Below are 27,462 nucleotides of genomic sequence, written 5' to 3'. Positions count from 1 at the left end.
ACCTTGAGGTTGAGATCGACCTTCCTTCATACTTGGTCAAAGAGGTTGAGCTCGGCCTTTCCCCACGCTCGGTCGAAGAGGTCTGACCTCTGGGTTGCACCAATTGTTTGAATTGTTGACCTTGCCTGTTGACGGTAGGTCGGTCCATTTTCCGGTAACACTTATGGTTTGGCCATTGAAAATGTTTTTAACCAATATGTACATGTTGGGCCCACGGATCAATGATCTAAACCTTTGATTTAGACCTAGATGAGGATTTGCTAAAAAAATGTGTTACTATGCTTCAGATAGACAATTAAGAGAAAATGAAGCTAGCAAGTCCATGGAAGACACTACACATGAAACCCGTCAAAATATCAAATTGATTAATACCTTTGCAACCCATCAAATTGATCAAATACACTATGTGTATAATGATAATACAGGATCTCATGTCTCACGTGCACAATTCATTTACACCTGATCTGTCACGACTAGCTCCAACAAATAGGGTACCACCACACGTCAACACTTTCATATAGAAATAAGAAGTTGCTCAAGGAGAGTAGAAAGAAATCATAAGGATTTGAAGGACACATTTGTCAGAAGCGTGTGTCATGACAAGAGAGCTATACCACTAGAGATATACACATGACCAAAACCTTAAAGGAGGTCATTCTTCTAATGACATATGGGAGCTATGCATACCTAAAATAGCGTGTATAGCACAACATAATACTAAGGTGGTAATGCACAACAACACATGGCTAAATATAATTAGCCACATGCACATAGAAACTTGTCTGCATTGTACTAAGAAGAGAAAGCCATTAAGAAATAGGAATATAAGCATATATGACAATGCGTTGATCAGCTGGCCTCATCTTGAATTAAAAGCGTATTAGGCAAATGCCACTCAATCAGCCCATCTATCCTGAAAGTTAAGGGACTATATGTAAGGCCATTGCCAATTCAAGTTTATAAAAGTAGCAAAGAAAAAGAGTTCCAAGTCATTGCCAATCCAAACACATAAATCTTTTATTTAGTTCAATATTGTCTATCGTAGCTTTTCATCCCACATGGATGTCTGTCTTGGCTTAGCTTAGTCTAGTTTAACCTCTTCACTTGTGTCCGGTGCAATGTTGTAGTAAATCAGAATTGACTACAATAGCTTTTGTCCAAGACATCATTGTAGTAAGTCAGAATTACTTTAGTTTCTCGTCTACAACCTCATTGTTGGATCTTAAATCATTGAATCTTTACTTTGTGATTCCCTATGCCACAACCTGTTGGCCAAACCATGACTATCTTACAACCGTCCAAGTTCAATCGACCTTCTTTTAACCGCTTAGGTTCAAAGGGCCGTCAACCATCTACCGTCGTTTCATCCGTTTGAATGTCATTGGTAATTACCTTATATTTTTATGTTTTCTTTAAGTGTTTTCTTTGTTAATAAATGCCACAAACTATCACTATGATAAAAAGTTCTTGCATCCAAGACAAAAAGAATTAGTTGAAGGATAAACCCTCCAATTTGCACATTAACTGATTCCTTGTCAATGGCCAGTTGAGTTGATGGTCAAATCTTTTCAGATATGGTATTAATCGATATATTTTTGTGCCTGTCACAAGGTGTTCTATTTGATTCGTGTCGCATATGACTTTAGCACACATAAGCACACACTTGATTAAATTCAGGCCATCCACTACACATGTGGTCGAATTAAAGCTCAACACAATCTAAAAAATGCTTGAGTTTTAGTACACCTGAAGATAGTCAATGTGGCTGCTTCGACTCTAGGAGTCATAGCAAGATTCATTGGGCCTTTAGCAATTGGATTTGGGTTTTGTCCAATGACCCTTGATTGTGTGATAGGGATCTCTTGTGAATGGGGATTCCCATGTAAACTCTCATATTGAATATTTCAATCATTTGATCATACAGAGACTATGTTGACTGTCCATATTCAGAAGTTAATGAGCCAAATTAGAAAAGGTTGAAATAATCTATTTAAGAGTTATTCTTTGTTGTCACATCATATAAATGGCTTGGATCATTAGAATATAATATAGATTCAAAGGCCCAGCTCCCTAGGTATCTTATTGCAATATGTGGGAATCGATCTAAGCTAGCAAAGCTACTGACAAGATGACAGTTGATGCCATTAATTTCCTTAGTTCAATTCATTTTGAAAGTCTCTCGAGTGATCTCAAGTGGACCCCACAAAACTCTTTCACAATCACCATGTACAAACATTCTATATCTAGAGTTGTTTCCTGATAGATTTTTTAGTATAAGAAACTACTCTCATGAGAACATGAAGAACCCTCCAAGATGGTTGCAAGACATTCAATCTGCCCCCCTGGGGTGAAAAAGAATAATCAGTCAGATTCAAAATTCAAGTGGGCCATGGCCAAAGGAAATAAAGTGGAGGGGAATGCCCACTCTAAATTTTCACCAGGCCCCACCTAGGTTAACCTAATTTTTTGTTTGACTCTTCATCCAAGCCAAATGAAGGGTCTCTATAGGCTGGATTGCATACACACATATCATGGGAACACACATATCATGGGATCGGTTAATGTTCTCATAGGCTCTCATGAAAACCTGTTTCTAGAGAAAAAAATTTCATTTCGTCGATTTGTAATGTTGGAGCTATCTCTAGGTGGACCACCATACACATGAGTGAAGAACAAGCAAGCAGTAAAATGAGTTATGCATTTAGAAAAGTAGACTCCACACATGAATATTTAAGTCGTCCACAATTGTTTTCCAAGGTGAGTCCCTTAGTCTATAAATCGGGTTGGTCCACTCTTCAATTGTACAACACATGCACAAAAATAGGGACGGCATAGACAAGGGCTATGAAGCAATGATCATTTGCTCCTGAGCAACGTCATTAATGTGTGCAACTTGGGAGATGTTCTCCCGTGCAATATTTTAATTGTAAAATAAAAGAAGAGATAAACTTTGATACTCTGGCACATTATGATGGATGATATGCAGGTGCTTAGAAATTAAAAATTGCATATGTGGCATACAATTAATTGAAATTATATTATCCAAATAAGTTTATCCAATAGATAGTCCTTTTTCAACCAACAATTGTCCGCAGATGAGCAGTTACATTACCTCCTCATTATCTCTAATACCAAAAATCGGGCTCATTCGGCACTCATGTGGGCCACCGTATTAAATTATATCTAAAAAACCTCTAAATTCGTGTGGTATGGCCAACCCGAGTTGAGGGATACTGAATTTTTTTTGTCAATTCTTTCATCCCCATGAGGCACATAGGATGAATGGATTAGATGGCTTATGAACACCACAGTGTGCCCTGCACAAAACTAATGGTGACATTCCATCCCAAGTTTTTTCAGAGGGTGTGGCCTGTATGAGTTAAAATTGCGACTGAAGTGACGACACCGAGTTATGTGGACCCCACCATGATGCATGTATTGTATCCATACCGTCCATTATTTTGGAGAGATCGTTTTATGTCATGAAAAAAAGATTGAGATAGATCTAAAGTTCAAGTTGGCCCCACCATAGAAAACAGTGGGTACAGTGACATCCACCGTTCAAACCTTCTTGGGGGCCACAGAAGTTTCCGATCAAGCTGATATTTTTGATTTCACTTCATCTATCTCTATGTTAACTTATGAATAGGTTGGATCTGAAAAATACATCTTGGTGGACCCTATAAATGTTTCAACGGTGAGTGTGACTGCTCCCACGGTTTTCTGTTGTGGGTCCAATTTAATTTAGATCTATCCACCTTTTTTTTTTCTCATGCCATAAAACGATCTCTCCAGATGATTGGACGGTATGGATACCACACATGCATCATGTTGGGGTCCACAAAGCTTGGTGACGTTACTTCACTAGCAATTTGGCTACTGAACTAATGGTGACATTCCATCCCAAGTTTTTTCAGAGGGTGTGGCCTGTATGAGTTTTGGATGGTCATGATATTTAGTTTCCAACGTTAAAATTAGGCAGTGTACCTGATGGATGGGGTGGATTTCATAAATATTCTATCCACATGGCTATCAGCGTGTGAGTACTCAACCCCCATAAGGAACCCCTCCGTGGACCGATGTTCTCATACTGACAGCCGTCCACCCATAGCAGAATGATTTAGGTGCCTAGATTCTCCTAAAGAGGAGATTTTTAAAACATGGTCCATCTACTATGGAATACAATAGACCCATGGTCTGGATCATTAGATACATGGGCCACGTATATCGTATATTTCCTCGAGGCACAAGACAGGATGGGCTGGCACGACATACGTCGCTGTAAATTTGAACAGAGACTGTAATCCCTATAAACATGTTCCACGAGTGTGTAAAAGGCCCCGTTCTGTAGGGCCCACTATGTTATGTATGATGAATTCGGTCCAACTTGTTACATAGGTTTGATGAAACATTCACCCCATGGTCCGGTCGAAGTTGTCATGTATTAAAGCTTTTTCAAGTAATTTCTACCATGGTAAGCTATGTTGGGCACAACCGTGATGTTTATGGAAAATCCATTCCATCCATTCATTTTGGAAGATAATTTCAAGACATTAAAAAAAATAAAAATTGGATAGATTTAAAACTCAGATAGACCACACGAATAAAAATAGTGGAAATGAATTGCCTACCATTCAAGCTTTTATAGGCTCCAGTATGATGTTTATATACAATCCAAATTTATCCGTAAAGTGGTCCAAATGCTCACAAACTCCTTATCATAGGATGGACTGAAATAATAAAAAATATTGGCTTAATCCAAAGCTTCTGCAGCCCCTTAAATGTTTCAACCGTGGGCGTATGATCTCCATTGTACGATCTCGATTGTGTTATCTGTTGTGCGGCTTACTTAAGCTTTGGATATACCTTATTTTTAGACTTATGTCATGAAATGACATTGGACAAAACATGTGAGCGGTATGAATTTCTCATGAACACCATAGTGAGCCTCACATTGTTTTTCCCATCCGAGTCTCTCTTGTCAGCTGGCTCAACGCAAAAGTGTTGCTTTTAACTGGTACTCTAGCGTTGCATTTGGTGGCCGGCATTTGACAATTCTCGGCCTATTCAAAAAAAAAAGAAAAACTCATCCAAAAATCATTTAAAAATATAGGGGGAGTTGATCAGGTACTACCCCTGCCTGTCCCAGTCTCGGAACAAGCTGGGGATATGAAGGGCCCAGCTTTATGTATGGTTTTATCCGCAACGTCCATCCGTTTTTCCATACTATTTTTGGGTATAATTCTAAAAACGATGGAGATACAAGACTCAAGTGGTGAAGCAGCAATGATAATTATGTGCACCATTGAAACATTCCTATGGCCTGTATGGATGTTTATTTTCTATCCAACCTGTCCATAAGGTCACATATACCTTATGAAGGCACAATACGATTATAAGCTTGATCCAAAACTTCTGCTACACTGAATAGTCTTTTAACGGTGAGTCTTTAATCTCCATTTCGTGGTCTAATTAAGCCTTGAACATGCCTTCGTGAACATGCCTTATTTTTGGGATTATATAATAAAATGATGTGTAAGAATGAATTTATGGTCTGGATAAACATATACATAACGGTGGGCTCCCCAGAGCACAGGCTGTTCCGAGCTCGGAACATGCAGGGGTAGTAACGAATCGGCGCACTGTCCGATAAACATTCATGAGAGAGCGGGTTCGGGGTGGTGCTCGCGGACCCAAGAAAGTCTTGCTCTTACTTTAGGGCCCTACTTTATGCATGTATTCCATATCCATACCGTCCATCCACACATAAGATAATTTTATAGCATGAGCCCAAAATTGAAGCAGATCCAACTCCCAGATGGACTGTACCATGGGAAAGAATGATGATTGACCGTTAACAACTTCTAAGGGGAGAGAAGTTTTGGAACAAGCTAATATTTTCCTTTTCCCTTCATCCAGGTTTATGTGACCTGAACAACAGGTTATATAGAAAATAAATATTACCAAAATATTAATGTGTGCAACTTAGGAGATGTTCTCCCACGTGCAATATTTTAATTGTAAAATAAAAGAAGAGAAAAACTTTGATACTCTGGCACATTACGATGGATGATATGCAGGTGCTTAGAAATTAAAAACTGCGTATGTGGCATACAATTAGTTGAAGTTAGACTATCCAAATAAGTGACTTTTTCAACCAACAATTGTCCACAGATTAGCTGTTACGTTACCTCCTCATTAGCCTCAATACCAAAAATCAGGCTGATTCAGGACTCATGTGGGCCACCATATAAAATTATATCTAAAAACCTCTAAATTCATGTGGTATGGCCCACTCGAGTTATGGGACGCTGATATATATTTTTATTTTGTCGATTCTTTCATCCCCATGAGGCATATAAGATGAATGTTTTAGATAGTGTGCCCTGCACAAAACTAATGGTGACATCCCATCCCAAGTTTTTCATAGGGTGTGGTCTGTCTGAGTTTTGGATGGTCATGATATTTCAATCCCAATGTTAAAAGTAAGCAGTGTACCTGATGGACGGGGTGGATTTCATAAAAATTCTACCCACATGGCTCTCAGTGCGTGAGTACTCAACAGCCATACGTTGAGGAACCCCTCGGTTGACTGCTGTTCTCATACTGAAGCAAGAATGATTCTGAAGCAAGAATGGTTTAGGTGCTAGATTCTCTTAAAGAGGATATTTTTAAAACATGATCCATCTAGTATGAAATACAATAGACCCATGGTCTGGATCATCAGAGACAGGGGCCATGTACGTCTTATATTTCCTCAAGGCACAGGACAGGAAGGGCTGACATGACATACTTCACTGTAGATTTGAACAGAGACTGTAATCTTCCACGTCACCTGTTTCACGGAGTCGGTCAAACACCCAGGTCTGCACGGCCCACTATGTTAAATGCGATGAATCCGGTGCGAATCGTTACACAGGTGTGATGAAACATTCACACTATGTTGTGGTGCATCTCATCTCCGTTGTTCCTTGTGGTGTAGTGCATCTGAAAAGTGGATCTAGCTGATTTTTGGCATTAGGGACTAAAGTTGAGTATAGAATCTGATAAACAGAGTGGATTTCACATATACAACATGATAGGACTTCTAAGCTTTGCTCAAACTAAGATAACATTAAATGGCATTCTACGGAACAGTGTTAGGGTGAATAATAGAAAAATCATACGTGTTACTTTCATTGGTCCGCATTTCATTAGCTGGTTGGCATTTGACAATCCTCAGCCTTTTGTAAGAGAGAGGATAAAATTATCCAAAAATCATCTGTCACATCCAAGGGTGAGAGGATTAGGTGTGGTGCTGGCTTACCGAAGATGGTTTGGCTCTTACTTTAGGGCCCTTCTTGATATGTGTATTTTATATCCACACCATCCATTTGCATTGAAAGATAATTTTATGGCATGTGCCCAAAAGTGAAGCAGATCCAACTCCTTGATGGACATTGGAAACAATGATGATTGACCATTAACAACTTATGAGGGGAGATAGGAGTTTTGGAACAACCTAATGTTTTCTTTTTTTCTCTTCATCCAGGCTTATGTGAACTTATTAACAGGTTAGATAGTAAATAAACATTACCAAAATATTGTGGTGGGCCCTAGGAAGTTTTTAATGGTGAGATGTTCAATCACCACTGTTTCCTATAGTGAATATCCCCTGCCTGAGATTTAGATATGATTCATTTTTTGGATCATACCCTGAAGTGCTAGCAAAATAGATAAACGGCATGAATATACATAACATATACCAAGGTAGGCCCACGTTGAGGGTGACACTGTTGGGTGAGGCCAGAGCGGCACCTAATCCGGTTACATCCAGCGACATGGATTTTCTGCGGGGCCCACTGTGATGTATGTGTTTTACCCATTTTGTTCATCTCTTTTTATAGCTCATGTGCGGGCATGAGCCCAAATTGAAGCGGATCTAATATGCTAGTGGATCACATCACAGATGACTGATATTTCGAGCAGAGTAGTCTTTGAGCTGAGGGATTACGAAATCCCTCTTGGATAAGCTGCCATCCCTCGCTGTCATCCTCAAGCCCATCCCATGACATTTCTCTCATCCAGTCATGCGGAACGACGGGATGGTTATTTTCAGGCGGACATGGCCGCTCGAGTTGGCAGGAGTGAAATTCTTGGCGCAAACAAGTATGTCTATAAATACCTATTAATTTGTGAGATGTTGGTCGTTTTCATCCCTGTGATATCGATTTCAGGTGAGTACGCCTCCCTCTCCATCTGAATTGAAGCTTCCTTGTATACTTCTTTGCTAATCTCAGTTGTACTTCGTCTATTGATTTCACTGTTGATGCTTTCCTGATGGGTTGATTGCTTCCTGCATGTTGGTCTAACTACCAATTTCTGCTAGAAATTGGGAGTTTTGCTTCCTGCATGTTGTGATCCCATGTTATGGAAATTAAAATGTTATCCGGACTTTTACTTTGAGGGATTTCATTATTGATGCTTTCCTAATGGGGGTTTTGCTCCCTGCATGTTCGCCCGACTACGGATTGATGCTAGAAATTGGGGGTTTTGCTTCCTGCATGTTGTGATCCCTTGTTTTGAAAATTACTAGGGAATTTGAAGTTTTTATTTGAGGGATTTCACTATTGATGCTACCCTAATGGTGGTTTTACTTTCCGCATGTTGGTCCGACTAGGGATTTATGCTATAATTTGGGGGTTGTGCTCTCTGCATGTTGTGATTATCATGTTCCGTTCATTATAATGCCTGATAGAGTTTTTTTTTTTTTTTTTTGGAGGTATTTTTGGGGGTTCGACTACGGATTGATGCCACAAACTCGGGGATTTTAATTTTGAGATGGGGCCCTGCTTGTTATGATTCTTGGGCCTTTTGATTTATTTTTGAAATGATTTTTAAGCTTCTAAAGTGTGAGCAATTTGTTAGGCCATTAAATGCTTATGGCTTGTTACATTTCATTAGGTCTAGAAATAAGTTACTATTTATCAATCAATTTACTTGTTCACTTATATATGACAGCTATTATCTCTCTTGTTTTTTCCTACAACATACCTCACTTAAGGTAAGCTAAAAGGTTGTCATAGATATAAATTTTTTTTTTTTTTTTTTTAAAGTTTGATGATTGGAGAGTTGTTTCAATCTTCTAATTGTGGCGATGCCTCCATCCTTCCTTCCTCAAAGTCCCATTGTATATAAATCATGTGTTGTTTTAGGGATGCGTTGGCTAGTGTACCTCACACCACCTATATTGACATCGTAAGTTCCGTGGGTATGATCATGAGTTGTGTGTTATATCCAAATTATCCATACATTTTGTGAGCTCATCTTAAGGCTTTCGATGAAAAATAAGATAGATCTAACTATCAAGTGGACCACACTGCAAAAATCAGTGGGTCTACCATTGAACCCTTTTTGGGTACAAGAAGTTTTGGATCAATATGAAATTTATCTTTCATCTTAATTTAGGTCTTTGTGACCTTATGAATAGATTGGATGGAAAATAAGCGTTAAGTTGTGCCCTATGAATATTTTAACGGTGAAAATTATTATCTTTGTTGCTATTTGTGGTATAGTCCATATGATCTCTGGATTAATTTTTTGGATAATGCTATAAAACGATCTCTAAAAATAGATTAACGGTGTAGATATAATAAATACTTCAATGTGGGGCCACGTAACATTGATCTTCTTTGAACCGTTCGTACAACTCGGAGCTCGAGGAGCGCCATTGCTCGTCCTCGCACACACGTACCCACACCAGCTATACGTTTCTGTGGTACACTAGCCAATCCGCTTCCTTGTTTTACAGGTTTTCTCCATATTCAAAGAAAAGGGGAAGTCATCCAAAAATCATTTAAAAATGTCCAAGAGGAGGGAGAGCTGAGGGGCCCAGCTTTATGTATGTATGGTTTTATCTACACCGTCCATCTGTTTTCCTATAACATTGTAGGGTATAATTCTAAAAATGATGGAGATCCAAGTCTCAAGTGGTGAAGCAGCGATGATAATTATGTGCACCGTTGAAACATTCCTACTGCCTATATTGATGTTTATTTTCTATCCAACCTATTCATAAGGTGACTTGATGAAGGCAAAACACAAATATAAGCTTGATCCAAAACTTCTGCTGCACTGAAGAGTCTTTTAAGGGTGAGTGCTTAATCCCCATTTCGTGGTCTAATTAAGCCTTGAACATGCCTTATTTTTGGGACTATATAATAAAGTGGAGGGGGATGCCCGCATTTCATTAGCTGGTTAGCATTTGACAAACCTCAGCCTTTTGTAAGAGAGAGGTAAAAATCAAATCATCCGTCGCATCCAAGGGCGAGAGCATTAGGTGTGGTGCTGCCGACCGAAGATGGTCTGGCTCTAACTTTAGGGCCTTACTTGATATGTGTATTCTATCCACCCCTTCCATCTGTATTGGAAGATAATTTTATGGCATGAGCCCAAAAAGTACCCAACTCTCGTATGGGCATAGGAAACATTGTTGATTGACCATTAACAACTTATAAGAGGAGATATGAATGGTGAGATGTTCAATCATCACTGATTCCTATAGTATTACTTACCTGAGATTTGGATATGATTCATTTTTTTTTTATTATGCAAAAAATAATCTAGAAAAGCGGATGGACAGAGTGGATGTAGAATACATGCATCAGGGTGGGCCTACATTAAGGGATGCACTATCTTGCATCTTGCGGTAGGGCCACCCGCACCGTCTTGCGGTAGCCTAATGCACGTGAGATTTCGGTTGTGCCAACACCTCCTCATTAGCCTCAATACCAAAAATCAGGCTGATTCAGGACTCATGTGGGCCACCATATAAAATTATATCTAAAAACCTCTAAATTCATGTGGTATGGCCCACTCGAGTTTTGGGACACTGATTTTTGGTCAATTCTTGCATCCCCATGAGGCATATAGGATGAATAGATTAGATAGTGTGCCCAGCACAAAACTAATGGCAACATCCCATCCCAAGTTTTTCCCAGGGTGTGGCCTGTCTGAGGTTTGGATGGTCATGATATTTCGATTCCAAGGTTAAAATTAGGCAGTGTACCTGATGGACGGAGTGGATTTCATGAAAATTCTACTTACATGGCTCTCAGTGCGTGAGTACTCAACAGCCATACGATGAGGAACCCCTCGGTGGACTGCTGTTCTCATACTGACGGCTGTCTACCCGTAGCAGCATGATTTAGGTGCCTAGATTCTCCTAAAGAGGAGATTTCTAAAACATAGTCCATCCACTATGAAATACAATAGACCCATGGTCTGGATCATCAGAGACAGGCTATTTACATCTTATATTTCATAGAGCACAAGACAGGAAGGGCTGACATGACATTCTTCACTGTAGATTTGAACAGAGACTGTAATCCTACAACGGCACCTGTTTCACGCAGTGCGTAAAACACCGAGGTCTGCAGGGCCCGCTACGTCGTATACGATGAATACGGTCCGAATCGTTACACAGGTGTGAAGAAACATTCACCCCATGTTGTGGTGCATCTCATCTCCGTTGTTCCTTGTGGTCTAGTGCGTCTGAAAAGTGGATCTAGCTGATTTTTGGCATTAGGGACTATCGTTGAGTATAGAATCTGATAAACGGAGTGGATTTCACATGTACAACATAGTAGGACTTATAAACTTTGCTCAAACTAAGATAACATTAAATGATATCATTTCATTGGTTCGCATTTCACTCGTCTAACTCTCTACGAAACAGTATTAAGGTGAATAATAGAAAAATCATACGTGTTACTTTCATTTGTCCACATTTCATTAGCTGGTTAGCATTTGACAAACCTCAGCCTTTTGTAAGAGAAAGGTAAATTTTCTATTAATGATGCAGGAGCTTTGGATCGGTGATATTTATATTTTCCCTTAAAACGACAAAAAGGATGGGCGGTATGAATTGTACACATACATCAATTGGGCTGCATCGTTTAGTCCTTGCCCATGCGCAAAAAAGTTCACATCACAGCACGTCACTTTCTCACATTCTTCATATGTTTGAAGAAGCTCCTTCTAACATATGATCCCACATCACTTTCTCCCTTCCATGGTCTGGATCAGATACTTCGTTCATCTACCATGAAATACAATAGACCCATGATCGATCAGATACCTGGGCCGAGGACCTTACAGTTGTAAATATTCGTTTTCCGAAGCGCTTCGGAAGCTCGTCGAAGGCAAAGAAGTTAAAAAGTTGAAAGTTATGTGCTGCCCCGGCCTTACCCAAGACAGTGTGTCCCTCATCGTGGAGCCCATTTTGATATATGTATTATAAATCTATGCTGTCCATCCATTTTTTCATATCATTTTATGGCATAATCCAAAAAAATGAAGCATATCCAAATATCAGGTGGACCATAATATAAGAAAAAAGTGGCTTTTGAACATCTCTCCATTAAAAACTTCCTAGAGTTTAAAGAAATGTTTTGGCAATGTTTATTTGCTATTTAAAATGTCTATAATGTCACATAAATCTGGATGAACGGAAAAAAAACAAATATCTGATTGATCCAAAACTTATTTCACCTTTTATAAGTTATTAATGGTCAATCATCACAATTTCCTATGGTATGGTCCACCTGAGATTTATATCTACTTCAATTTCTGGCTCATGCGGTAAACTTATATGGAAATATGGATGAACGGTATGGATTTCGAATGCATGTATCTAGTAGGGCCCTACAGTAGGGGAAACACCGTATTGGGTGAGGTCGGGAATGCACCTAATTCGCTAAAAACAAAAAGAACCTGTTTAACAGTGAAAAATCCATTGTGGCCGAGACTATAAATAAGCGTTTAGCAGGAAGAGGCTGGGGCAACCAATACACCAAGGAGCCATATCAGTTATCAGCAGCTCTACCACACCTCTCTCTCATACATTTTCTATATTGCCCTGCCAACGTCTATCTAAGCCCAACATGGCTCCCGGCTTCCCCCACGTGGCCTTGTTCTCAACTTTATACCTGACCATAGTTGCCCTTATCGCCCGTGACGGCAAAACGGAAGTACGTTCCATTATCTTCGCGAGCGTAATCGTCATCTTGTTGATTTTGGTCATACACGCTTATGATCGATTGCCGGAGGGATCAAAGAAGGAGAGACTGAAGATTCCTATTTGGGTTCTCTTGACGGTTCTCTATGTTCTATTCGCTGATCGGGTTTCGATTATCCTATCACTGGTCTGGAATTTGTTGGTTTGGATCTTGGTAGGGTTCATCAGCCTAATTAGCTGCTACTACTTCTTTATCTACCCTATCAGGGCTACCGTAGTGCTACCGACCGAGTCCGGCATGAATCAGTCTTCACCTGAGGAGGAGGTCTAACAGCTACGTTACAGACATCTCCAAACTAGTCATATCGCGATGTAGCCACTAGTTGTATGGTCGTTTTATTCACTGTTTTGTACTTACTTTGGTGTTGAAAGAATTCTGAATATGCATGGGAATTTTACAATAGACTACATATCTAATATGGAATTTAGATTACAATAATTTTTGAAGGAAAGCGGACAAGGTAAGACGGTGTGGCCCACCTTAATGTTTGTACTCTGTATCCACACCATTCATCCGTTTTTCTAGATCATTTTCAGGTATGATCCCAAAAATTAAGAAGATCCAAATCTTAGATGTACCATAACCTAGGAAAAAGTGGTGATTGATTATTAGTGGGCCACGAAAGTTTTGGATCAAGCTGATATTTATTTATTTCCCTTCATCCATGCTCATGTGACCTTATCAACAGATTGGATGGCTACTAAACAATACAGAAACATTAAGATGCGCCCTATGAAGTTTTTAATGGTGGATACTATTTCCTATTGTATGGTCCACCTGAGATTTGGATCTTCTTCAATTTTGGGATTGTGCCCTAAAATGATCAAGAAAAATAGATGAACTGTGTCGATACAGAATACATACATCAAGGTGGGCCCTACAATGAGGGCCGCACCGGCTCGGTAAGGACGGAGTCTCACGTCCGTACATCACGGTGGACCGACTCAATCCGTTTCCCGCCGTTAGTCGTTTGCATTTTCCAAATAAAAGAGAGCTTTCTCGCTCTCAACCTTTCTCTCGCGCTGTCCCCTCCATCTTTCCGTCCCTCATTATCGTTCTTTTCCAAAGCTCGTGCCCCATGCTAGATTCTCTCTCTCTCTGTCTCTGTCTCTTTCTCTGTTTCTTGATTTCTCCTCTCTCTTTGCTATTGCACACGTTTTGGATCAGGGTGAAAGTTGGACCAGGGATTTTCATGGGGTTCTCAGGACTTACCTGGATAATTGGTGCGCAGGTGAGCATTTCAATAATATATATTTAATTGATTGAGTCATTTATCTCTTCTTACAACGGTTACCAACCGTGTCATAGCAGCGTTCTACTGCGACCTAGCGGCTCATCAGCCGTATCGTGACGGAGCTCCGAACACACCTCAGCGGCCTTTAATGGGTCGAATTAGGGTTTTCTTCTCTGGTGAATTTATACGCTTGGATAGGGGATTAGGGTTTTATTTATGCTCAAGGGATTAGAATTAGGGCCATGAAATCCGATTACGGGTTGTTTATTTATTTATTTATTTTACATGCTCAAGGGATTGGAATTAGGGGCATGGAATTCGATTTTGGGTTTTTTTCTTAAAAATATTTTTTTCACTTTTTACGATCAAGGGTTTGAAATTTGGAATTCGATTTTGGATCTTTTTTTTTTTTTTTTTTTCACTTTATATGTTCAAGGGTTTGGAATTAGGGCAATGAAATTCGATTTGGGTCCCTTTTTTCTTTTTTTTTCTTTTTTTTTTGTTTTCTTCATTGTACATCCCGAATGGGATTGGAATTAGCACCATGAAATTCGATTTTATATGCTCTCGCCATTTCTTTGTTTTCCAGGAAGCTAAGAAAATATTATGTGATTGGCACTGCTAGTTGGGCTGGATTGTTTTTAGAGTGATGAGCCAAACTGGCTGATGGTCAGAAATATGAATTTCTAGTCCACCACACAAAAGAGACTGAATGGGAAGATGTCCCAAGCAGCTTCCAGGTGCTGGGAAACGGATGCCTCAAAATCCATTCCCCACCTGCTGGCCAATTAGAGTTTATTGCCCAAAATCCTATCTAATTGGACTGTGGAGCCTGCAAATCTAAACTGTTTATATATTGTGTCCCAACTTTTGTGATAGAAACACAACAAATAAAATTTTGTAAGTACGATTATTTGAACCATTTGAAATTTTATTCATGAAAAAGAGGAATGTACATCCAAATGTTGAGGTTGGAAGACAAAAGGTGCCCACCCACCACAAAGCTGACTAACATCATACATCTGTGCAACTTTCAGTTGCTCATCCATAGATACCACTCAATGAAAACAGCAAAATCTGCTGCTGCTGCATGTCGAGATCCCCAACAATAACAAAGTTCAGATAACCAGCAGGTGAACCCCAAAGAGGGCTTGATTTTTTAATCCCATCAACTGTCATGAAGCACCCAAACTAGTTAGTAGAGCTAGCTCAATCAGCACAACCAAACTTGCATTTACAACTACCACACCTGGCTGCCACCCAGAAAGAATTTTTATTCATTTAGCTTCAGATCAGTATCCCATCACAGACTCAACAAAATCCCATAAAAAAAGCTGTGACTACTGGTCTAGTAGCAAGCTTCAAGAAATGCAACAACGATAGGTGATAGAAGAAAAATCTTCAATAAGATCCTTCATGGCACAGTTGCTGCAATCAACACCTAAACATCCATACTCGTCAATCTCCACCCACCAAAAAATTCAGCAACTGTAGCAGAGAACACTAGAAAACTGCTAGCAGAAACGCTCACTGCTGCACCATGAACCTAAAAGTATTGACCTCAAAGACGATAACAGCTGGTACTTGTTGCAAAGCTGAAAATGAGGTCACCTGCAAACCAAAAGAGCTGATCTGCAGCACTGTTGCGGCTTCTTCCCCTTTCTTGGAAGGCAAAGGAATGGCGGGAGCACATAAAATCGAATTTTATTGTGCTAATTTCAATCTTTTTGAGCATATAAAGCGAGAGAAAAAACCCAAAGTGAATTTCATGGCCTTAATTTCAAACCCTTGAATATATAAAGTGAAAAAAATAAAAACCTCAAAATCGAATTTCATGACCCTAATTCCAATCCCTTGAGCATAAATAAAATCCTAATCCCCAATCTAATCATATAAATTACATGATACAAAAAAATAAACTTCACCAGAGAATAGAACCTTAATCCGATCAATTAATAGCCATTGATGTGTGGTCGGGATAGATTTGAGATGAGAAGGAGAGTCTTTTCTTTGGAAATTGCAAACAATGTTAAATGCCTGACAGAGGAAGTGGCATTAAATGCCTTGTGGGCCCGCTCTGACATGCCTCGCTGGACCAACAGGGAGCATAGGGTCCCATTGAGGTTGGTGGATCCCTGGATATGATGAAGTTGCGCCCAGTGGTACCGGGCAGATGTGTGGCCACTTGATGCGCACAGAATCCAACCCATCCATCGGATGTGTCATCCTAAAATATCCACAACGACCCAAACTAGGATGATCTAGAACCCAAGCGGTCCTCAACGTAGGGAAAAAGCTAGGGTGGATGCCCTCCCTTTATTTGCACGGGGGCACCGTGTTGTGCACGTGAAAACGAGGCGGTGAGGACCTTCATTCGGCCTAGATGAAGGTTCGGGAAAAAATAAGGTTGTTTTGCAACTCAAGTGGGCCCCAGTGACAATCAAGGGTGGGTGTCCCACCCAACCTTGTTCACCATTCTCTGGTTTGGGCTTGTTGTGCTATTGAGCTGAGTCATCTGATGGACTGGTTGGTGGATGTAATATATCCATAATCGTCGGGCACGGTTATGCCCACCGCAACTGGACACCTTAAATACAAGACACCCAAATGAGACTAGCCAAGTAAAAAACAGCCTGGGACGCTTGGACACAAGCCTCCCAACTCGCAGTAAACCACCACTCAGCAGAAGCCTCTTGACTCAAAAATAAACCACTTAACATAAGCCTCCCGACTCTTAGCTTCCCCAGTGGTATACTTAACCGAAAACAACACTTGTTTCTTAACCCGGCCACCGAACCGCCATTAAAATCAGCCTCTACTTGGTTTTTCCTGCACTTAACCCACTCCACTTCCATGCCAAGCCCACCAAGCATCTTCTACGGGCCCTGGTGCAGCCCAAGCGGTATGGATCTCTCCTAAAAAATGATCTCATTCTTTCTTTGAGAACGAGTAATGAAGGAAGAGGTGATTGATGGACTCTACGTCGTTCATACACATCAATCAAATGTTGGGAAGCACTAGCGATCTTCTTTGAAGGTTATCAATAATAAGAACCTTTTGGCTCATAAGCCAAACAAAAGCCACCACTCTCGAAGGGGCTCCATAGAACCACTACTGATAAGGATGACAAGTAGAAGAAGAGTGAGGTGACGAGGAGATCAACCCGTGGAGTGACCGCATAGAGAATTTACTGGAACTATACGCTGATCATAACAACAAATATATCTCATTATATGAAGGGTTGATATCTTTGAGATGATTCAAAAACTCAGCAAGTTCAAGAATCTCTTCATCCGTCAAATTTCTTTGGCAAGGAGGATTCCAAACTACTTGTCATTCAAGGAAAGAAAAACAATCCGCCATCGATATAAAATAGTCTAGAGCAAGCAAGAAATTCTAGGAAATAAATCCCGGAGCGCTCTATGCCCACACCAAATATCAACTCATAACTAAATGTGACTACCATTGCAAAGCAAAAACGCTATTCCTCTACGAACCAAATGTTCTTTTTCTGCAACCGCCTTCCAAATACTTGAAGCTCTATAAAGAGTGGACGTCTTCACGAACCTGATGCAGGACCAATGCATGAACCAAATATTATGTGAGATCAAGCAACAAAATTAAGGTAATTAACAAAAGAACATAAAACTTGCCGATCATCACTGATACCAAGTAATCTATAAGAACATTATGTATAATCCTAGCCTAGGTTATTAACATCGTAGTACAAAATCATTGAATAAAAGAAACTAGGATCTAATGGATGTAGGGACATTCAATTAACATAGGGTAATACCTTTTTTTTTTTTAGTAGAAGACCTAATACACCATAGGGTGAAATTAGGGTTAAAGAGATTGAGAAATCTAGGAAAAATTGGGTAAATTGGTTAAGGGGATTGATGGATTTGGGTATTGGTAGATGAGAATTGAGGTTTGGATGAAGGGAAGTTAGGGATTTTGGAGAAAATATAAGAGGGTTTGATTTAAGGGTGATGGGAAACCAAAAGGGTCAAGATGTGCCCGTACGATCACATGTGTGGCTAGGTTGGGTGAGTTTAGGTCTTTTAGGGTTTGGATTGTTGATGGGTATGTGAATATGAGGTTTAGAAGAATTGAAGATCTGGGATGGGAGAATTGAAGAAAATACATTGATGGATAATGAAAGGGCGATGTTGTGGGGATAGATGGAAACTTCGCACCTTCATTGATGAAGATTAGCCTCATACCTTCTAAATCACATTGAATTATCTTCAAATCTCATGAAGATGGAAGAAGATGAAAAGAGCAAAAGTTTTTTTTTTTTTTTTTTTTACAAAAACTATTGAGGGAGAGAGTCACACGCCCACCCTCTTTTTATAGCTCCAACATGTTTCACTAATTATAAAAAACACCATGTCTTATGAAATTTTAATAAAAATGGCCCTAGTCTAAATAGAATCTATTAAATCACTAATAAATGTGTCCAAACATAAAATAATCAAAACTAAATCTTAAAAAATGATAAAATTTCCATGCAATCTAACGGCCTAATCGTCACATTCCTCCAATCCAACGGTCTAGATCAATCTATATAACAACCTATGTGCATCTTCCTAATGTAGGGTTTTTTAGATTGCTCACACATGTACATGTGGTCTTCAACACGATCACGGGTAGTCGCCTAGCCACAAGGAAATCGGTGCAGCCCGCCTCTTCCTATGATACGTACACAAAGGTGTATGTGAAGTGATGTCTTCATCAGAACCACTCTCCCCCCTGTATACCAAACTTATCGGCTATGAACTCCCTCCACAATCTTCCAGGTTCATAACTGAATCTCCAAATCCACTTCCCAAGAAGGGAAAGATTCATATCACTCAACCTTATGAGACCATCTCCCCCCACCTCCAACAGCTCATAAGCTTCTGCCCATTTAAGAAGGTGAAATTTCCTATTTTCCTTGGCGCCTTTCCAAAAAAATTTCTTCTCAACTTCTCTAATCTATCCAGCACCAACTTGGGGCACTTGAGGAGAGACATAAAGTAAACCTGTATATTAGAAAAAGCCACCTTAATGAGAGTTAAATGGCCACCAAAGGACAAATACCTACATTTCTATCTTGCTAGCCTTCTTTCAATCCTTTCGATCACGTTATACCATAAGTGTATTGCTAGCTTCCCAATGCGAAGAGGGAGGCCCAAGTATGTGGAGGGGAAAGACCCCATTTTACACCAAAAAATGCTTGCCAACTTACCCAAATCATCCCCACTGACATGAATACCCAACATTTCCAATTTAGCAACATTAATTTTTAGGCCCGATATTGCCTCAAAACAAACGGTTATTTTCTCAAGGTTATCCACTGATGTCACCTCCCCATGACCGATCGTAATTAGTTGTTATGATCCCAAGGGTTTAATAGCCTAACTTGATGCATTCTATCAGTATTGTTTCTTTTGGCGTATTGGTTGTGTTCTTAATAATTTGTATCTAAGCCAACACTATGTCCTATGTTCTAGTTATGGAGGGGGCAAGTTGGACAAGAGTGAAAGCCACCACAACATGGAGAGGGCTACCTAGACAACTAGTGTACAACTGCCATGAGTGGAGACGGCTACCTAGATAACCAAAATGTTACGATCCCAAGGGCATGGGCTACCTAGAAAAGAGGCTAGAGTGAATGCTGCCATAGAGTGGGCTGCCACGGATTTCGGCTGTGGAGCGTGGTGGAACGTTATGATCCCAATGGTTTAAAGAGCATAGCTTGGCGCGTTCCATCAGTCCTAGGACTTTTGGCATACTGCTTAGGTTCTTAACATTGGTTTCTCAGATTGTCTCGTCATGTGTACATGCATGGGTGAACATTATTCAATTTTTGCTAGATTCACCACACATTGGCTCCCTCTGCATGCTGCCTCATTAGTAATCCTTGTACCTGAAAAGTACTGCACATCTGATGCTAAAAGACATTCATGACTTCTCTACAATGCATCTATATGTGGCTCATCCGTGCTCAAATTTAAACACTTAAAAAGGTCTTTCTACTTTTTGAGCCTTGTTATAAAGATACGTGTTAAGCTATCACAGAAACTTTACCGATATAAATTGTTTTGTTTTCTGCATGCAATGGGCCATATTCTACCCATGATTCCTGTTTTGTCAATGTAAGTTTGTTCTTCTTTCATCACTTATGTTTTACCCGCTTATATGCTAGTTTCACCATTTTGTTCTTGTGTTTCCCACCTTCCCTAGAATGCAAATGCTACTTCTTTGGTATTTGAGAGAAACTTGGGAGGACTTGTGCTTTTGAAATGAAAGGTTTCATTCTACTTATTTATGTTCTGTGGCAATCCATTTAGAAGGACATCTCATTTTCTAAATATATACTGGCACCTCCAAACATCGCTATCAGGACAAAACCTTAAATACATTTATTCTTATTTTTTCTGTTGTATAATTTCAATGTATTTATATTACATCTTATATATTTTTTTCCACGTATGTATATTCATATGATAACATTTTTTCTAATTCCAAATAACTGTGAATATTTATTTTTTTTTTGCAAGTATTATTAAGAGAAATGCGAAATGGACAAACGAAATAAAAATACAGAATGCTCAGCCGCCCTAGCAAGATTACCCTCCACCCACAACATCAGTAACTCCTCTACTGACATGGACAAACGAAATGTTTATACTAGAAGCAATTCATAAATTTCATAAAACAAAAGAAAACTTTCAGGCTTAGATGCTTTTTGGAAGCCCACCCAATTACATTTGAAGGATCCCCTTTCACAATAGAAGGGCTGGGGAAATTTTGATGAAAATATTTGGCCTTCTGATGCAGCACAATTGAAGGAATTAACTAGAAGAATATCTGTACCATCTGATGATTAAACACTGCTGGATTGTGTGGGACAAGTTTGATAACTTCTTCACTTTCAGCAGAAAATAAAATGAAGCCAAAGGGAAAGTGATAAATAGTGGAAGCAAGCCACCAAGCCTGAGTAACACGAAAAGGATCTAGAGGCATCACAACACTGCATTCTCGAAGAACCTCTCTCCTAGGCTAGAATCCTTAACTAAAAATTTGACATTCATTCAATCAATATTCAGGGTATTCATGCATTCATTGTTCAAACATATGACCCAGTGTTGATGATGCAGCACAACCACCAAATGGCTGCATGGATGTAGTTTCACCTTGATAGAATCCACACACATCTCCAAGGGAGACCACAACATTACAACCTCTGCCCCCTCCAACGAATGATGCTAGGGTCCACCACTAAAGGGCCCAAACTTAGAGAGAGATTTTAATACCTTGAACTTCCCTCACCAACCTTCTCTCCTATCTCCAATGCTCTACCACTCTAGGAATATGGACATGACTCCAGCCATCTCATTCCACCCTCTTATCCTTACCATGTCTTCACCCTTGATACTTTTAAAAGCATTTTGACATCAAATCCAACAAATTACATGCTTTATTGCTTTGCCTTGAACCCATACCAAAACCACATGGTTTATCCTGAAAGTTCCTCCCGTTTCTTTCTTTTTGTCATTGGAGCTTCTAAAGGATGCAACTGCTAATAGGGAAGGTTCAACAATAGCACACATTGTACAATGAACCAATAGACTCTAGATCCTTCCAAATACTGCCAATATAAAGTTAGGATGAAGCACCAAACTGAGAAGGCTACTGACTAGTGGATGAGCAAACGATGGACATTCACCTCTACCATCTTTCACATGATAGATCCATTAGGATGTGTACCTTCCTGTCTTCCATAAATATTTTTGGATCTGTTCATTTCCATTTTTCTTCTCCTTCAATTCTTTTTTCTTTTTCAATTTTTTTTTATTTTAAATCAGACCCAACTGTCCCAAATTGACTCAATTAAAAATATCTCGCTTGATGAATCCAAAGCAGGAAGGTTCCATTGGTTCTTTCTTGTCTGTGAGAAAAGTGGATCAGCAGGTAAAAATATATTAAAAGCAAATTTGAGCTGTGACATGATTCCAGACAAAGAATGCAAGCTGTGACATTTATTGCACAACTTTTTAGCGTAGGCTTCTAAAATCTGGTGATCATTTCCTACCACTCATATTTCCCATTATTGTTAAGTATTTTGCTACATGTGGTCCTAGGAAAAGAAAATACAATTAGTAGCTTTATGGAGTCATGGACCTGTTCTGTTGGAAGTATGACTGTGTTATTTATTTCTATGAGCTATGATTTTGTTGAGGGCCTGATTCTGAATAATGAAGAATGTCGTCTTTTCGGTTTGGACATTTTGAGATCATATTAGATGCTCACTCTCTACTTCAAGTATATGTTTGCATTTTTTAGGTTCCTAACAAAATTACTCACAGAGGATCTGCCTCGACTCTTTGTTCGTCGGAAGAAGATCATCCTTGATTTGAAGAAGGGAATGTCAGCTGGTCCTGCTTCAGATTATTTTAAAACTGGTGCAATTCAGGAAGGGAATAAAGACTTTGCTGGAGAACTATCAGCAACTCTTGTAGATACTCAGAAGCTTTTGCTTACGTCTTTCTTGGTATCTATTCTTTCTCCGTGTGTTATATTTTGGTTTGAAGACATCTTTTTTGGTTCTTGGTTAGCGTGTTTGCTATTTGTCTTGCAAGGGCTTCCCGCCATCTTCTATTGTTATATGTGTCTTTCTTTGATGAGAAAGAGTGGTGTAAGCACCCTTGTCAGTTACAGTTCTTAGTTCTAGCTTTCAAGTATCTTGGTGAACAACCCTGTTAAACTGATTTTGGTTTGTAGCTTCATGTTCCTCGCAAACCATGAGTTGCTTGTTCAAAGGTCTTATGACAATTTCAATGTGTAGAGGTCCCTTTTTATGTTCTTAGATGGAATACCACATTTGAAATAGACTATGCGAGCATGGTTCTGAACATCAGTATCGTTCGGCATACCGGACTGGCGGAAAAATGATATGATAAGGCTTTGTTGTGTATCGGTATCAGGGCTGTAATGGTCTGTGCTGGTCATTTTTTTAAGCCAAAGAACTGAGGAAAATATGAAGAAAAAAGAGAATAATAAGATAATCAAGAATCAATCATTTTTGTATTATATTTTGGACATGCATATAATGGTCTATCGGACCATTCTTTGATGAGAATGCCGTCTGTTGGTTTAACTTGTTGAATGTCAACTAAATGAGCCCTAATTGAACAAAAATCAAGCATGATTTGGTGAACTAGGGTCCATTACATTGAAATAGAACAAAAAGAAGAAAATATCAAAAAGAAAGTGAAAGATTACTCTTCTTTTCGAGTTTTCCCATGATGGTCCACTTCACTTCAATTTGTCAAGTTCCATTCAAATAATTTGTTTAGATCCCAAAATAGGTTTAGATCTAGCTTAAAATGAGTTTTTAAGCTTCTTCCATGGTTTAATGAAAAAGAGAAAATGAGACGTGAATGAAATTTTGAAAAATAATAATTCAAAATTGGGCTTTTCTGAGCGTATCAGCTGATACAGGCCGATACAGGTTTTTTTTTTTTTTTTTTGGGCTGATACGACCCCGTATCGTGTATCATGTCATGCTGATACGGATGCGATACGGCCGTATCGGCCGACATGATATTGATATTCATATCCATGTATGTGAGTTCATTAACAGAATTATTTTCTTTCATACCTTATGAGCATTGGTTCACTGTGTTTATTTATGCAGGAGTTGTCAGGGAAGACAAATCCATATGTTGTTCTAATGCTGGGCGATCAAGCAATTTGCAGTAAAATGAATAGTCAGACTACTATCATTGGGCCACCGGGAGAGCCAATATGGAATCAGGTGAAGCTTTTTCATCCAAGTCCTTGCTTTTTCCTCCCCCTTCCCTGAGCTTCATACTCTTCCCGAATATATCGATGTCCTAAGTGGATATTATCTAAGCACTTAACTTTATATTGATGACATTTTTTGTTTCTCTTGGAACAGGATTTCCATTTGCTTGTGGCAAATCCTAGGAAACAGTGATTATCCATCCAAGTGAAGGACTCCTTTGGTTTCACTGATTTCATTATAGGAACTGGGGAGGTAATTATCCAAATCATACTTGATCTATGTACAGCAGACAGCAGACAAAGTGTAGCTATCATGAAGCCTGGTTTCTGTTTTACCCAATGAATAGTAATTCTGTAAAAGAAGTGTGAACTTATCTCTATTCTCATTGGTATTGTATAGATGCTTCATGGGGCAGGTGTGGAAGACATTAGCATCCTGAATCCCACATGAATGCAGAAGAAAAAATGATATACATGTGTGCAAGCAAATAGAGTATTAAAATGCCAATCAGTCAGAAATGCGGATGGCACTACCTCAAAATTAAGATATTTGTGTCCTAGAATTGTGTTGACACCCTTGGGTAGATGATTAAATGCTTTCAAGGTACATCGAATTGGGTAATGATTTTTGGGATCCTAAATCCTGATGAATATCTAACAAAAGATAAAGAGGGGAATCCCTGTCATTTGTAGATCCCCCTGTGCATATCTTTCCTGGAAACAGTTTAGAACTGAGGTTTATTTTTATTTTTATTTTTATTTTTATTTTAAACCACAAAATTCATTGGGACATAGGATTTTACCAAGTGATGCCTTTAGGACATGCTTTTTTAGAGGAGCAATTATGGAAATGCCCTTTTTATATATTTTCTTTTAAGTAGTAAAGTTGAGAATTGTGGGGCCCGCATGATATGTCTGCCCCTTCGAATAATCAGATAGACTACATGTGAATTTGGATGATTTTGGTGGTGTATATTGTTTTCTAAGGTGTGGCCTATGTGATATGTGCATGATAGCGAATCTGTCCAAGTGCTCACACCACCAAAAGTCTGTCTGATCAAATAATCAGATAGGCTATGTGCGAATTTGGATGCTTTTGGGTGGTGTATATTTTTTTATTAAGGTGTGGCCCAACTTATGATTGGACCTGCCAGATTTTTAGTTTGTTTGATTATCGTGATGGGTGCATCTGTTGGATGGATTGAATATCATACACATACCACATGGGCACCACAATTCTTGTCTTCACCACTTTCTAAAGATAAATAAATAAATCAAAGCATTTTGGTAATTGCTCCAGTCAAAAAGCACCATCCAGGAATTTCCATTAATGGAGGCATTATGTGGTGGGAGCAGAATTCCTGCAGAATTTTCCGGTAGAAATCCCTTTTTTACTGTGAAATTGTTTGGTGCCTCATAATGCTTGACGCTGAGGTTTCAGCAGCTACCATAGATGGATGAATATTATGATATTATCAACTGGAGCATAATTATTTAATAGCAATCGCATGAATAGAATCTGTACAAGGATCCCTAGCACATTCATATCTACTTTACTCGTGATGTGTTTGATGTTTGGAGAATTTAGTTTACTTCTATGAATATGATTTTTATCTCCTATTCATAGTTTTTATTCTTTCTGGTTGAGCTGGGGTCTCTTCAAGATACAATACCAACAGACAGCATCATAAACTCACAAGGAGGGTGGGGACTGTTTAGGAAGAGGGCTACGGGGGAAGTATTACTCCGTCTCACATATAAAGCATATGTCGAGGATGAAGAAGATGATGGACACAAGCAGAAGCGTTGGATATCGATTTATCTGATGATGAGGATTCAGACTCTGATGAAGCAAATGGCACATATGAACAAAATGAAAGGGATCTACTAGCGGCTTTGCTCGTAAGTGAGGAATTCCAAGGCATAGTGTCATCGAACCCAATCACAAAAGTTTCGTAAGGGGACTGGAGCAGGCTACCATGAGACAAATGATCTTCTTTCTCAAGAGATTCGATTTGGTACTATTATATGCTCGAGGTCAAATATTAAAATCATTTAAGAGGTTTTCCTTACTTTGTCTATGTCAACAAACAATTCAAAATACCTCGACTTTTTCAGAACAGGTCCGAGTCAGATAGCAATGATTTGAAGCACTTCTTTTTACACTATTTCGGAAACCCAAAAACTATCAGAAGAGGCCACATATCCCTGGTCAACGGTACCGATTTCACGTGGCCGCAGTGATAAGTTCATACCCCTGGATTCTGAGGGCAGTTCAGATAGTTCTGGAGGCATTGTTTTTTTCTCCCCCCTACTTCTGACTCTGAATTTGTCAAAATCGATGTCTTTAGCCAACCTGTTCCGTTAGGTACTTGATTAGTTCTATTGGACTTCCTTTTTCAGGATCGGCATTGTTTTGGTTCACGGTGATAACTAGTTTAGCTGTATTGACTTTATTAATGTGGGTGGTACAAGTCTTTTCAATCCATGATATGCTAACACAACATCTGCGTTGAACTGAAGCCCAATGCTTGTGTTGGATCAAGTAATTCCATAAACCCTCTTCATTTCTAGACATTTGTTGCTTTCTTTCATGTTTACAGAGTTTGCTATCATTAGTTTCTGGTAGAGCTGATGAACATACAGATTGTCTCTGTCTGGTGAATATCTTGAAGTCTACTGATTGCATTCTCAGCATCTTGTCTATCCATCTTTATTTTATCTGTTGGATAGAGCTTCACTAAGCTCAAGCACACCTCACCACAGACACCTCTAGATGTGATTGAAGATGCCAACCTGTCATCCATGCATCAGATGGGCCTCCTTTGTAGACGACCTGGCCCAAAAACAGGCTGGTCCTCTCATTACACCTCTACATGCGATTGAACATGCCCATTTGTAGCATTTTTTTTAATCCATCAATTGTTTTCTTGAACATGTGGCCCATCTTATGAGTTGGCCGGCCTTTTTTGTGTGTGTTGGGTCACCTACATTTGGAGCCGGATCAGATGTCCCACACAAGTTCATCACATGTGACTGCTTCTATAAGTTTGTTTGAAGTGGTGTGTATGGGTCTACCAAAGCTCTGGCTAGGCCTGTTGCAATGTGCAGATCCTCATTTTCCATTAAATCTCTATTTATATTGATCTCTTGCTGACTTTTCATGCAAATGCAAGTCATTCTGTTCCGGTTGAACTGTGTAATCCTTGGCCAAAGGATTTGGTATCTTTGGGCGTGGGTTCTTACAAATGGGGCCCACAATTTGGTGATAGTCCAGAGGGTTGGTTTGATGAGACCCACTGGGGATGCACCATTCCCCATTTGAACTTCCAGATTATGCTAGCTTTCCAATCTCCGGCACTACTTTATTGA

General features: G+C 39.4%; 1 protein-coding gene and 1 pseudogene across 1 annotated transcript in view; both read left to right on the top strand.

Annotated features, from left to right (window-relative positions):
• LOC131236862 (uncharacterized) overlaps positions 1 to 24,697 on the top strand; it is a 48,013-nt gene extending 23,316 nt beyond the window's left edge. The window contains exons 4-5 of the mRNA XM_058234357.1: positions 23,981 to 24,100; positions 24,245 to 24,697. Of these exons, the coding sequence (XP_058090340.1) occupies positions 23,981 to 24,100; positions 24,245 to 24,283 (159 nt within the window). The 3' untranslated portion in view covers positions 24,284 to 24,697. The remainder of the gene's footprint in view (positions 1 to 23,980; positions 24,101 to 24,244) is intronic.
• Positions 1 to 27,462, top strand: part of LOC131236861 (uncharacterized) — a 129,859-nt pseudogene that overhangs the window by 20,379 nt on the left and 82,018 nt on the right.

The sequence above is a fragment of the Magnolia sinica genome, chromosome 2, assembly GCF_029962835.1.
Source record: "Magnolia sinica isolate HGM2019 chromosome 2, MsV1, whole genome shotgun sequence".
Taxonomy (NCBI): domain Eukaryota; kingdom Viridiplantae; phylum Streptophyta; class Magnoliopsida; order Magnoliales; family Magnoliaceae; genus Magnolia; species Magnolia sinica.
This window is presented reverse-complemented; position numbering and strand designations above follow the sequence as displayed.